This window comes from Mus musculus, chromosome 3 (assembly GCF_000001635.26).
Source record: "Mus musculus strain C57BL/6J chromosome 3, GRCm38.p6 C57BL/6J".
Lineage (NCBI taxonomy): Eukaryota > Metazoa > Chordata > Mammalia > Rodentia > Muridae > Mus > Mus musculus.
The window spans coordinates 94,398,791-94,413,055 of NC_000069.6; the positions used below are offsets into that span (position 1 = coordinate 94,398,791).

Sequence of the window (14,265 nt, forward strand, 5' to 3'; positions counted from 1 at the left end):
CCAAGATTCTCCCTCAGCTAAGCAATCCACCAGGGAGACTGGTGCTCAGATACCTGACACAAGAGAAATGGCAAGCTAAACTGAAGGAAGGTATTCTAGACTAAGAACTTCCAACAAATGATACCCACAGGCCCGTTTAGATTTAGAAATTGCACAGAATTGCCCTGCATCTAAAAGACTAGAGGCTGTGGAAGCGGTGTCCCGGGAGCTCTCTAGCTCCCCAGGAGGAACCAGGATGTCAAAACTCTCTCAAGCTTCCCAGGCTGTCTCCGTAGCAGACCCTGCCCCAGCCCTGGGTCCCCTCTTCAGTTCCTCCCCCGATTCGATTCGTCATCCCGTAGTGGCGCTTGCTGCAGCCCTCCCTGGTTGCTTTATTTATTTATTTTGCACCAACAGGGTTGCTGCAGACTCATTCTGGTTTAAAAAGAGAGAAGAGGAGGGAAAAAAAAAAAAAAAGAAAAAAATGCTTCCTGGCTCTTTTCTCTCCTTTGGTCTTGGCAGCGCGACCGCAGTAGCGGCGGCAGCAACAGCAGTCTTGCCAGCCGGCTGATGCGGCAGGCTGCCGGGCAGTGGGGAGTGGGGACTCAGACACACGGGGAAGGTGGAGAGGCCAAGGTGCAGCTCGGATGGGACAGGCCCCAGCCCTGGAGAGATGCAGCGCCCAACTTGATGCCACCCCCCAGCTTCTCCGGTAAGTGCCCCTGCCCCTCTGTGGGCACGTCTCAGCTGCCCTTTCCCATGGCATTCTCAAAGACAAGGCCATGTTAAATAGCCTACAGGAAAGAGAGCTTCCCCTCTACCCTAGCTGACCATTCATCCTGTGATTGGAAAACTAAAATGTCCCAGGTACCCCTGGTAGGGAGAGTCCAAGGAGCCCCCCCCCCCGCTTTTTTTAGCCTCTAAAAAGCTGCCCTCCTAATCTGTGTGGATACTCCAAAAATCTCTCTCCTAAGTGCCCCTTCACCATGCAGGTCCCCATGCCTCAATCTGGCATGCTTTAAAGTGGATATGTGCTCGAATGAATCTGTGGCTGCCACATAGACAAGAAAGCTCCATCTCCCTGAGGGGGCAGTGCCCCAGACTCTAGACCCCAGGGGAAGAGAAAGAGTTTTGTAACATCCATCCATCTCTTCTTGCAAAGTGACCAGAGACCAGTCCTGTAGTCATAGAGGATAACAAAGGAAGACTGATTAAATTGGCCACCTTATAAATAAAAGATGTTGACCCTAAGTCCCCCAGCCACTGGGCTAGCAGGCTTTGGGGACAAAGAGAAAACTCATGTAAGCAGGAGAAAGGGCGCTGGCACACACGCCTCACTGCACTTTTGCTGAATGCAGAGCGAAGTGATGAACAGGAAGTGCAGCAACAGTGATGAAGGGCTAGCTGTCAGGTGGACAGGAGAGGCTGGGAACTCTTAGTACCACACAGATGCCCATTAGGCCCTGAAAGGGGGAGGAGAGAGACAGCTGCTGCTGCCCCTTGCTACTCTTTCCCCTCCCCAAGTGATCCCACAACAGTGTCCTGTATCCCTTCTGCTCTTTCCTCTGCGTCCATACTGAGGACTGAACTTGGTATCTTTCTTTAGTTTCCCAACTGCGTTATCCTCTGAAGTGGCTGGAGGAGAGTCTCCAGAATGATTCTCCTGGAGTGTAGGAAGGAAAGGAGAGCTGCAGCTCCTCCTGTATTCTACATGCGAGAAAATAGGACACACAGCAGAAAGCTAACGCCACAGAGCCCAGAAAACCTGAAGCCTCAAAGTCCCGAGGTGCAGGACCTGCAGCCAGGGAAACACAGCAAGCAGGCCGCCTCCAGGAGTGTCAGCTTGCTCCTGCTCCTAGCCCTCTGTCATCTCATTCTAATATTCCTCCTCTCCTGTGGTCCCTATTGCATTAGCAAGGCAAGCAGAGGCACTCAAGACTAAAGATGCCTCCATCTCTATCACCATGTCCAGCCTCCGACAGTCATCATGGTCATCATCTCCTGATGCTGCCCAGGCTTCTGGTGCTCACTTTATACTGATGGGTGCTGTGCTTGTATCCGGGTGCCCACTGTGCTACCCAGTGGCTCCCTTCCTCCCACGCAAGGCATCAGGTCATGGGCTGTTTCTCCCCCTTTATCCATGCTTCCTTGGCTCACAAGCCATTTCTTGTGTCTTCTCAGGCAGCTCGGGTGGAAAGGGGTGGAAGCTCTCCCTCAGAAGCACATACTAACTAGAATCAAAACACCATTAAGGAAGGATGTACGGGAAGCTCAAGGCTGAGGACCCCGTGAAGTATTTGAGTACCCTTTAGATATCTTCCACATCTCAACCCCATCTATAAGGGAAGAGGTGCTGTCCTTGGGGCTCTGGTAAAGGATCCCAATCCCATCCTCCAGTGCCCCTGCACTCTGTTCCATGAATAATATACAGCCAGGCTTACCATCCACACAAACAGTTTGGGACACCAAATTGGCTACTCTGGGCCTTGGGCCAGGCGGAAAGAGGGCAGAGACTAGAGCAGAGCTGAAGCCTGCATGTTTCTTAGCTTCTGATGATTTGGTCAAACTAAGAACCTTTTCCCAGTCAGCCCAGGGTCAGAAGCTCTCTCAAGTCTGGATGGGATCTCCCTGATCCTTGGGTAAAGTTGTAGGCACAACATATGGGAGAATAAGAATGGGGTAAGAGGGACATAGCAGAGTTTGTAGAAAGCAGATGTCAGGGAGATGGGTCCTGAGGAATTCCTGGTCTCATAAATACAGGGGAAAGCGCCTTACAGGGAGATGCAGGGTTCTTTCCCCACTACTCAGTCCCTTAAACTTTCCACTACAGAAATCAGCTTGACTAGGGATCATGAACAGGAAGTACTTGGCCAGTTTTCTATGGCTGCAAAGGAGAGATTTCCCCATTAAGGTACATCAAGTCTCCCTGGTTGTGTGCCACACTTACTGGCAAGATCCACCTTTCCTCCCCTTTAAGGAGGTTCGGTGCAGTGCAGGGTCACCACCATCTGAAGCCACTTTTCAAAAGAGACCATGTCATCATCTATTCCAGGCCTCAGGGGATGGACGCAGCCACTGCTCCAAAGCAAGCCTGGCTCCCATGGTCCCCACTCCTTTTCCTGCTCCTCCTGCCTGGAGGGAGCATCAGTAGCTGCCCCACTGTGTGTGACTGCACCTCCCAGACCCGGGCAGTATTCTGTGCCCACAGGCGACTGGACACTATTCCCGGAGGGCTTCCACTGGACACAGAACTCCTGGATTTGAGTGGGAACCGCCTGTGGGGGCTTCAGCGTGGCATGCTCTCCCGACTGGGCCAGCTCCAAGAACTGGACCTCAGCTACAACCAGCTTTCCACCCTTGAGCCTGGGGCTTTCCATGGCCTACAAAGTCTACTCACCCTGAGGCTGCAGGGCAATCGACTGAGAATTGTGGGTCCTGGGATATTCTCAGGCCTGACTGCCCTCACACTGCTGGACCTCCGCCTCAATCAGATTGTCCTCTTTCTAGATGGAGCCTTTAGTGAGCTAGGTAGTCTCCAGCAGCTGGAGGTTGGAGATAACCACCTGGTGTTTGTGGCTCCGGGGGCTTTTGCAGGGCTGGCCAAGTTAAGTACCATCACTCTGGAACGTTGCAACCTCAGCACAGTGCCTGGCCTAGCCCTTGCCCAGCTCCCAGCACTAGTAGCTCTTAGGCTTCGAGAACTGGATATTGAGAGGCTACCAGCTGGGGCACTTCGAGGGCTAGGGCAGCTAAAGGAGCTGGAGATCCACCACTGGCCATCTCTGGAGGCTCTGGATCCAGGGAGCCTGGTTGGCCTCAACCTGAGCAGCCTGGCTATCACCCGCTGCAATCTGAGCTCAGTACCCTTCCAAGCACTGCACCACTTGAGCTTCCTCCGGATCTTGGATCTATCTCAGAATCCTATCTCAGCCATCCCAGCTCGAAGGCTCAGCCCCCTGGTACGGCTCCAGGAGCTCAGGCTGTCAGGAGCTTGCCTCACCTCAATCGCTGCTCATGCCTTCCACGGCTTGACTGCCTTCCACTTGCTGGATGTAGCAGACAATGCTCTTCAGACTCTAGAGGAAACAGCCTTTCCTTCTCCAGACAAACTGGTCACCCTGAGGCTGTCTGGTAACCCCCTAACCTGTGATTGCCGCCTCCTCTGGCTCCTCCGCCTCCGCCGCCGCCTGGACTTCGGCACATCCCCCCCTGCTTGTGCTGGCCCCCAACATGTCCAAGGGAAGAGCCTAAGGGAGTTTTCAGACATTCTGCCTCCAGGCCACTTCACTTGCAAACCAGCCCTGATCCGAAAGTCGGGGCCTCGTTGGGTCATTGCAGAGGAGGGCGGGCATGCTGTTTTCTCCTGCTCTGGAGATGGGGACCCAGCCCCCACTGTTTCCTGGATGAGACCACAGGGAGCTTGGCTAGGAAGGGTTGGGAGAGTAAGGGTACTAGAGGATGGTACACTGGAGATCCGCTCGGTACAGCTGCGGGACAGGGGGGCCTATGTCTGTGTAGTCAGTAATGTCGCTGGGAATGACTCTCTGAGAACCTGGCTGGAAGTTATCCAAGTTGAGCCACCAAATGGCACTCTGTCTGACCCCAACATCACTATGCCAGGGATCCCAGGGCCTTTCTTTCTGGACAGCAGGGGTGTGGCTATGGTGCTAGCAGTGGGTTTCCTCCCCTTCCTCACCTCAGTGACCCTCTGCTTTGGTCTGATTGCTCTTTGGAGTAAGGGCAAGGGCCGGGTCAAGCACCACATGACTTTTGATTTTGTGGCACCTCGGCCCTCGGGGGACAAGAACTCTGGGGGTAATCGGGTCACTGCCAAGTTATTCTGACTTTTCCATCCATGCTAAAGACCACCCAAGTCCACTTCAGAAGCCAAAGGGAGAAGTAGGACTAAGGTCTCTGAACCACAGCTTCATGCCAAACAGCACAGCCTTCCCACACCTGTCGCCTGCATTATGATTGCTGCTCTAGTCTGAGCATGGCATTGCTGCATCTTCTCTGAGGGACCCAGGGAACTGCAGACACAGACCTCATCGCCAGCACATCCCCTGATCCCAGGCACCCACTCACACAAGGCAGGAAAGCTGACAAGGCTCCGGTCTGCTCTCCATGTCTGTATATCCTCTAATAGCCAGGACCAGGTGCCAAACACAACCACAAGATTGTTTCAGAAGTGGAGCTGAGAAGCATCTCCAGCTTTTTAGAGTCTGCTCCAAGGCAGGCAGGCAGGCAGGCAGGCAGGCAGGCAGGCTCCCGTTCTTTTCTGCTACCCGGTACCCAATCCAGCCAGTGCCCTTAGGTACAGGAAGGGATTCCAGCCAAGGATTCCAGTGCATGCAGGGGAGTGTGGCCTCTGCCTGCAGGAGCCTCCACCACCTTCCTGACTGTCACAAGCCACTGCAGTGGCAGCAGAAGGAAACATGATCTCTGGAACTTCATTTACTTCCACCTACTTCTTCCCATTTTAGCCACTGGTCATCTAGCCTCCACCTCACAGGTGAGGAGGGCCAGGAGCCTGCAGATGTCAGCACTTCTCATCCCCTTGGTCTGCATCCTTTCCCCTTTCCTCTCCTCTGTTGAGACAAAGAAGGCAAGATGCTGCTATCTTTGGAGGGATTCCTACACAGAACTCTCCTATTTCACATTGTCCGCGGTTCCCAGTGTTGTGTATTCCAGGCATGCTTGGCAAAGGGAAAGCCAGAGGGGAACTCCTAGGGAAAAAAAAAAAATGCTAACAAACACAAGAATGCACAGCTGTGAGCCAGGATGAGCAGCTCCTCCGCCAGCCACAGTGAGAAGTGGGAGGGAGGGGGCAGCAGCTGCCTGGGTGCTTCACACCAGCCTCAGCTCCAAAGTCTGCATGTAGTGTGGTCCCAGTGGGAAGCTGTCCCTGGATAGATGTCACCTTACAGAGCAAGTGGAGTGTGAGAGAGAATTGCTGACTATTACAGTGTGCGTCCAACAGAGGACAGAGCAGAGATACAAACACAGAAATGCTGGGTGCTCAGAGTGACAGCATCACCAGCAGGGTGGGGTGGGGGGAGGAAGGGGGACAGCGAGGACAGGAAAAGGGGCTGACAGGTGGAGACTGAGGCAGCCACAGGGAGTCTTTTTCCTTTGACTGCAGCATCTACCCAGTGTCCTTAGTTTCCCTCCTCCTTGCTGAGTCCCTGCCCACCTCACACCGAAACATATGTCACCATGAGCTTTCTAGCGGCTGCCCTGCCATTGTCCTTGCTCTGAGGAGATTCTGCTCACTGCAATGAGTCCTAGCTCAGTCTGCCCCTGACAGGTGAAAGCAGCTGGCTTCACTGAGCCAGCAAAACTGGATGTGAGAGGACACAAGCGCTTGGGAGGGCCAGAAGTGGTTGTAAGGATTATGGGGTTTATAGGGTAAGACTGGAGAAAAGGACGTTCTTGAGACATAGGCAATGCTAAGACCCCAAGCTCCTCGGTGTCCTCACAGTCCAAAGAACCATCTAGCAACCTCCTCTCCCTCCTCTCCCACCAGCAGTGTATTAGGCTGGGACCTGGAGAATACCTGTGAGTTGTTTCCCACTACCACTATTCTAAGATTTATTTTTATTTTATGTGTATGGATGAACAACCGCACGTATGTATGTACACCATGTGTGTTCTTGGTGCCCACAGAGGCCAGAAGAGAACATTGGATACCTGGAACTGGCCTTTCAGATGGCTGTAAGCCAACATATGGGTGCTGGTAACTAACCCCAAGTCTTCTACAAAAGCAGCAAGCGGCTCTGAAACACTGAACCATCTCTCCAGCCTCCCTCCCAACCTCCACTCCCCCTTTTTAAGACAGGTTCTCATTGTTTGGTCTGGAACATGATATGCAGGCCAGATTGACTTTAAACTCCCAGAGGCCTGCCTCTGCCTCGAAAGTACTGGCATTCAAGGCATGTGGCACCAAGCCCATGCCACCTCCACCCCACTCCATATTCTTGCATAGCTTTCTGAGGACACCTTGGAGACGTGAGACCCATTCATTTAAGGTTACCGTGTTGAGCACTTCACCAGCTTTTCTGGTAATCTGCCAGCCAGTCTTTTACCTGACCGGCCTGGAAAGGTAACTTAGCTCAGTTGTGATTGCATAGGGGTGTGTGTGTGTGTGTGTGTGTGTGTGTGTGTGTGTAATCCTCACATTAACCCCAAAGGTAAATTAGATTGAGTTGTTCAAGTGCACAGAGCTGGTTAATAAGGAAGCTATACTTAGAAACTCAGAGGTGGCTGACTCCAGATCTACCATTTCTGCTCTACAACAGGATCATCGTTCTGCTCTTGTAACAGACTCTCCAAGCCTCAGTTGTGTAACATGGGGCTGTGAGAAAAGTGACATTTCTATCCTACCCACCCCACTGTTACGGGGGTCTGGGTCCAGCTGTTGACTCTGACCTTTCCCCTATGACTGATGTACCTGACACAGGAAGCTGCTTTTACTCTCTTCTCCCTCTCTTAGAGGTTTGTCTGCCCCCAAGGACTGCAGAGAGGAGCAGAAATTCTAGGCATCAGACAAATGGAAAGGGAATGCCCGTATCTCTCAGAAGAGAATTTTATTATAATTAAAACATGGGTACTTCGGGGGTTCTAACTTCAGAAACCTCTTAGGTTAAAGGACTTCCAGTATGGTAGAACAACCAGAACCATCTGGATCCACTCACTCTGGCCAGCTTTTGTCTAGCCCTGCTGGAAAGGACCTTCTTAAAACCATTCCAACCCACCCCCGCCCCTTCCTTCCATTTTGGAAGAGCATCGGAGTCCGTAGGCTGAGAGAACTATAGACCTAAAGCCCTCTGGGACCATTTCAGCACTCTTCCATACTGGTCCCTGACCGATTGTTTCCTCTAATTTCTGATTTCTGGTTTTCCTTTGCTGTGCTGGATTCTATTCAAGGATGAAAGCCCTGCAAAGCAACAACCTCGCCTTGGAATCACAGGCTTCTCTTGAGACCATCTAGTACAAGCTTTGATGGTAAATGTGTCCCATTATCCAGTCACTCCAAAGCAAACACAGACCCCGTGGAGTGCAGGTTAAGGCCTCGGGTCTTGGAAACCTGTTTGCAGAAGTAAAGCTGAGATGAGGTCTCAAGCTGCCTTTGCTTCCCCAGTGTCCATTAAAAACAAGGATAAAGGCATTACAGTGTAACAGAGATACTACAGCAGGTGCTATGATGCTCCCTGTCCCCTTCCCCTATCCGTTGTTATCTCTCAGGGACAAGTGGGGACATCTTGGTGGGACTCCTGCTCTAAAGAGGAACATGAGGATAGCTCAGGCTAGAGACTATCTAGCTCTATCATAGCTCACAAGTCCTGTTCCTCTAAACTTCTCGGTAAAGGAAACCAAATAAGAACCCTTAAAGCAATAGTGCTCAGCCTGTGGGTTGCGACCCCTTGGGGCACCAATGATCTTTTCACAGGAGTTGCCTAAGACCATTAAAAAAAAAAAACCTCTGATATTTACATTAAAATTAATAACCTTAGCAAAATTACAGTTAAGTAACAACAAAAATAATTTGATGGTTGGGGTCAGCACGGCATGAGGTGCTGTATTGCAGGATCACAGCATTAGGAAAGTTGAGAACCTCTGCCTTAAAGGGTGGCGGTGGAGGGTGAGAATCTCCCTCCTGGGACCCCTGATCAGGATGTAAAGACAGGACAGGAGCACCAGCATAAACGACAAGAGTCAATGACGGGTTTCTAGTGGAAATTTGATTGATAGGGGAGGAGACTGTAACTTCTGGGTGGAGTGGGCAAAGTAGAGGCAAGTGTTGCTTTTTAAAGGCTTACACAACACAGTAGCAGTTGAAAGGATCACTCGCCTATGGCTTGAGAAGAAAACATGGGGCCAGGCTGCCTTTGTATGAGATCCTCATGCTGTTTAAAGTCGGCATTTTTTTTTCAATTATTGTTACATGCATCTCTGTGTGGGCGCATGCATGGGAGTGCAGACGCCCACAAGGGCCAGAGGCGTTGGATCCCTCCTGAAGCCGGAGTTACCTGTGGTTGTGAGCTGTGGGCACAACAGTATGCACTCTTAACTGATAAGCTAGCTCCCATCCTCTAAAGCCCACTTTCTGCTTTGGGCTACTGAGTAGAAACTCCTGTCCATTGACTCCTTTAGGCAGTGTAGACTTTAACTCATCTCACGTACAGCCTCCTGAAGCCCGATCAGAAGCCTTCCAAGGAAAGACCTTTAGGAGGTGGAAATGAAAGAAATCACACTCTATCCAATCCAGCATCCCACAACTTCAATCCTGCTTTGGGCTCCTGAAGGAAATAAGACGAAAAATACTAAATTCATAGGGACTTGGGAGTGAGTTTTGAGCCATTTCACTTATTCTTGCTGCTCCTTGATATTATAAGTAATAATACCTGGATTTTCATTATCCTGATGAAGAGAACTGGTGAGATAACTCATGAGGTAAAGTGATATGACCTGAGTTCAGTCCTCATGACCCATATGGTGGGAGGAGAGAACCAACTCCCACAAGTTGTCCTCTAACACTCACCAGAGCAAGAGCATGACCACACACACTCATGCACACACATAGATACACACACACTCACTCATGCACACACATAGATACATACACACACACACTCATGCACACACACACACTCATGCACACACACACACTCATGCACACACAGATACACATACATACACTCATGCACACACATAGATACACACACATACACATACACTCATGCACACACATAGATACACACACAAACACACTCATGCACACACACACACTCATGCACACACACACACTCATGCACACACAGATACACATACATACACTCATGCACACACATAGATACACACACATACACATACACTCATGCACACACATAGATACACACACAAACACACTCATGCACACACACACACTCATGCACACACATAGACACACACACATGCACTCATGCACAATTAAATTTTAAAATATGTCCCTGTGGCTTAAAATTTCAGTTTTTAATTCCTACTCTGAACTTCCATTTCATTTCTTGGTCTGCCCTCTCCCATACTGGACCTGGAAGATGATGGACCTTTAATCATGTGCCCTTTATAACAATACTGGACATTATTCCTTGGATTTAAATATTCTACCTTCTAGCATTAAACAAAAATAGCTATAGTGGCTAACAAGATGACTTAGTAGGTGATGATGATTGCCACCAAGCCTCTCGACCTATTTGGTGGAAGGAAGAGCGAACTCTCACGAGTTGTTCTGTGTCTGTTACACATGTACCACAATGCACTCAAGAAAGCATACACACACACAAACACACTTTCTGACTGCCATACTCACATCATACACTCATGCACAACCTCACAACAAATAAACTAATTAAAAACAAATAAAATGTTTAAAGGGTAAACTAGAGACAGCTCCCCAATTAAGAGTGTTTGCTGCACTTGCAAAGAACCTGAATTTATCCGGATTCATATGAACCTATCCATATACACATGAAAATAAAATATCTTTAAATCTCTATACTAATCAAGGCATTCAAATATCTATGAATAATCTTAAGATACATGTAAGTTCTATATGATGAAAACTGTAAAACACAACAGCGGGACATCCAAGACATAAATTTATGGGAAGATTATACAAATACAGCAATGTTTCTTTAATCTAAAAATATGTAATTCCAATAAAAAATAACATTAGCAATAAAACAGAAAAGCAAATTATGGACAATTTTCACAATGTACTAGGACACAGTAATAATAATAAATAGGCAAGCTTTATATACATTAAGCCCGACTCTTGCTTAAGTAATTCAAACAAAGGAAGCTAGACACAAGAGAGTACATATTCTGCGATTCCCTCTTGAGGAGAGTGCTGGCAGGAAAGGGCTCATGGGTGGCTTCTCGGACATAGGTAATATTTCTTCTTGATTTGGTGCTGGTTACAAAAGATAACCCATTTTTGGAAAAAAAATATGTATATATAAAATGGCATATGGCAACTCCTACTTGTAGTTCCAGAACTCTTGAGGGTAAGGCAGGAGGATTGCCTAGAGTGACTTCCGAGCCAGCCTGTGCTACAGAGCAAAGAGCCCATCACAAACCAACAAACTGTGCATTTATCATTTGTACATGTACTATGAATTATTTTTTATAGCATGTATTAGTGGCATTAGAATATGAATAGATCATTGGAGCAAACTAGGCTTAAAGAGAGGGCTGGAGAGGTGGCTCAGCTGTCAAAAGCACTTGCTATCTCTTGCAGAGGACCTGGGTTTGATTCCTAGCATCCTCATGGTGGCTCACAACCTTCTGTAACTCCAGTTCCTGGGAATCCAGCACCTTCTTCTGGTCTCTTCACACACCAGGATTACACATAGTATGCTGATAGACATGAAGATAAAATATTTGTCCATGAAATAAAATAGACTCAAAGATAGGTAAGAATTTGAATAGTATAAAGGTGGTATTCAAAAATATAGAACATATGAAAAGTTGGGTAAAACAAAGTTGTACATCTGTCTCACATCTTTATGCCATAATAAATTCCAGAAGAGTCAAAAATTTATATGTTCAAAAATACAAAATGTCTTTTTTAAGAAAAACAAGGGTTTTAAAAATAATTTTTAGTAATGAAAGACTTTTCTAAATGATATGAACCCCAAAAGTTATTTTTAAAAAATGTTGATAAATTCAACTACATAAAAATTACTGGAGCTGTGAAGGTGGTTCAGCCAGTTAAAGGCCTGCTCTGTAAACGTGAAGACCTAAGTTGGGATTGGTGCACTCACATAAAAAGCCTGAGGCAATGTCTCGGGAGTGAAGGATGAGGCTGGTCTTTGCAGCTCACTGGCCAGCTAGCCTAGCCTAAACACTAGTTCCAGGTTCAGTGAGAGACTCTGTCTGGTATTATGTTTTGCTTTTGTTGTTGTTGTTTTGCTTTCTGAGACAGGATTTCTCCTTGTTGCCCTGGCTGTATAGAACTCACTCTGTAGACCAGGCTAGCCTCGAATTCAAAGATTACCTACCTCTGCCGTCTGAATGTTGTGATCAAAGGTGTGCACCATTATTTACCAGCCTGGTTGGTTAGTTGGCTGGTTTGCTTGTTTTTAAGGTGGAAAATGATTGAGGAAGGTGTCTGTGTTCAATGTTTGATCTCTAGCTTCACACACACACACACACACACACAATGCTCTTGTACAGCAAAACCATAAACAAAGTTTGAAATTACATAGAATAGAGGCTGGAAAGATTGCTTACCAGTTAAGACACTGGCTACTATTCTCTAGAGGACTCTGGTTCAGTTCCCAGCACTCACATGACAGCTCACAACCACTTGTCACTCCAGTTCCAGTGGATCCAAGCCTCTGTAGGCACCAGGCACACACATGGTGCACATATATGCATGCGGGCAAAATACTCATAAAAATAAGATTTAAATAAAAATGGAAAACAGAGTAAACTTGAAAGAGAGGGAAGTGCTTACTTCTAACATATGTACAATGAATAACTATTAGGATTTAGTAAGTAGTAAAATATTAACAAAGCATGTAAACAACTTGCATAAAGTACAACTTAAACACATTACATGCAGCCTTACTTACAATAAATGAAATGAAAATCAAAGTTGCAATAACATGTTAATTTCTATTATTGGGTTGTCCAAAAAAAAAAAATCAGGCTGTGTGACAACATATGGTGTCAGTATGCTATCATACAGGTCCTTTTCATGCATGCCTGGTAGGTGCAAAACTTTTTAAACTTCTGTGGAAGGCAATCTGGCAATACTAAATCAAAGCCTTTTCAAATATTGTTAACTGAATAAAAACTGGAAAAAATGTTTGTGGGAAAATCTTTGCAAAGCTGTGTACATTCAAATGAAATAACAAGGCACAATTCTTTGAGCTAATGTTTGTATTCGTTAAGTAGTTACCATGGGGATAGTCATTTAAAAGCAAAATTAATCTGAGCATGGTGATACATGCCCAGGTGCATCTCTAAGTTTGATTCCAGCCTCATCTACAAAGAGAGACCCTGTCTCAAAACAACAAAACAAAACTGGTCCACCCAAAGAGTTCCAAGCCATCCACGACTATATAGAGATACTGTGTCTTATAAGTAAAAAAAAAAAAAAATTAAAGTGCAAAGTGAAGTATGCTTAAAAGTAAACATGTTAAAAGTTCTGGTTAAATACATCTTCTATATCCCTGTCATATCTTGAGATTTAACTAAGAGTCAGAAAGGTAGTTGCTTTGAAACACTAACATATATAAAAAGGAAGTTATAAAATTATATCTATAGCATGTTTTCAGCTGTGCAAAAATACATTTACGTGTATTTTAAGTGTGGGATGAAAAATTTCCCAAGAAACTGGTTGTACTGGTTGCCTCTGAAGGGACATTTTCTTCAATAACCTTTTGTTACTTGTGAATCTTCTTGAAAGTGCATGTATTATTTACCCAAATATATATTTTGGATGACTAGAAGGCGAGCATGTTTGCAAGCCCAGCTACTCAAGAGCCTAAGGGAACAAAATTTGAGAACAGCCTGGACAACATAGCAACATATAACAGTAGTAGTGGTAATAATAATAATAATAGGAAATTGACCCAAAGACATCTGGGTCAGACACAATGCTAGCTATGTTCACTCAACAAATGTTTAATGAGTATTCATCATGTGCCAGCACAAAACATCTCCTGGAGACTCGGAGCGACTGTGCCCTCGCCTCAAAGTGAAGGTGGTAGCAGGGCCAACCGTTCCTAACGGTTCGGGAACGACCCAGACGGCGGCTGGAATTCAGTTTTTCAAGCAAACCGCTGCCTGCCAAATCCTCCCCCTTCCACAGGTCCACGGCCCCGGGGCAAGGCAGGGGGCCCCTGCTGGCGCGCTCCTCCCATAGCTGCCTTACCCAGGTGGTGGCCACGGTGACTTTCGGTCCACGTGGCGTGTGCAGCGCCCGCCCCCATTTCACTCCTTTAACATAGTTGCTTTCCTGTCCCCTGGCTAAGATGGGGGTAGGGGGTCCATCCAGGCAGAAATTCTTAACAGATAAAGTGGCGCCGCAATCAGGAGGTGGCTTCCCCCAAGGCCGCTGGCCGCGGAATGACTCCGTAGGCCTCGGGACACCCACGAGTGACCCAATCCCCCGACCCTCGGAGCGCCAAAGTCCCTCGCGGCTTAAAGCAGCACAACCTCCTAGAGGAGGACCGAGGACTCCAGAAGCCTCTAATTGGCTGTTTAATTCTCAGCAGGTGCGAGCTCCATTAAAAG

The 14,265-nt window shown here is 47.5% G+C and overlaps 1 protein-coding gene and 1 long non-coding RNA gene across 3 annotated transcripts; one reads left to right on the forward strand and one right to left on the reverse strand.

Annotated features, from left to right (window-relative positions):
* Nucleotides 1-428: 428 nt before the first annotated feature.
* Lingo4 (leucine rich repeat and Ig domain containing 4) lies at nt 429-5,711 on the forward strand. Of its 2 annotated transcripts, none has more exons than NM_001368653.1 (2): nt 429-691; nt 1,586-5,711. In NM_001368653.1, the coding sequence occupies exon 2, from the start codon at nt 3,042-3,044 to the stop codon at nt 4,821-4,823; it is 1,782 nt and encodes a 593-aa protein (NP_001355582.1). In that variant the 5' UTR covers nt 429-691; nt 1,586-3,041; the 3' UTR covers nt 4,824-5,711. The 2 variants fall into 2 exon arrangements, with proteins under 2 accessions (NP_001355582.1, NP_796224.1); NM_177250.2 differs by having other exon boundaries at nt 3,032-5,711.
* A 4,887-nt stretch (nt 5,712-10,598) lies between these two features.
* 1700040D17Rik (RIKEN cDNA 1700040D17 gene) lies at nt 10,599-14,165 on the reverse strand. Its single transcript, NR_152121.1, has 2 exons — nt 13,904-14,165; nt 10,599-11,376 (listed from the first exon to the last, which is right to left on the reverse strand). It is a non-coding gene; the product is annotated as an RIKEN cDNA 1700040D17 gene (long non-coding RNA).
* Nucleotides 14,166-14,265: the final 100 nt, after the last annotated feature.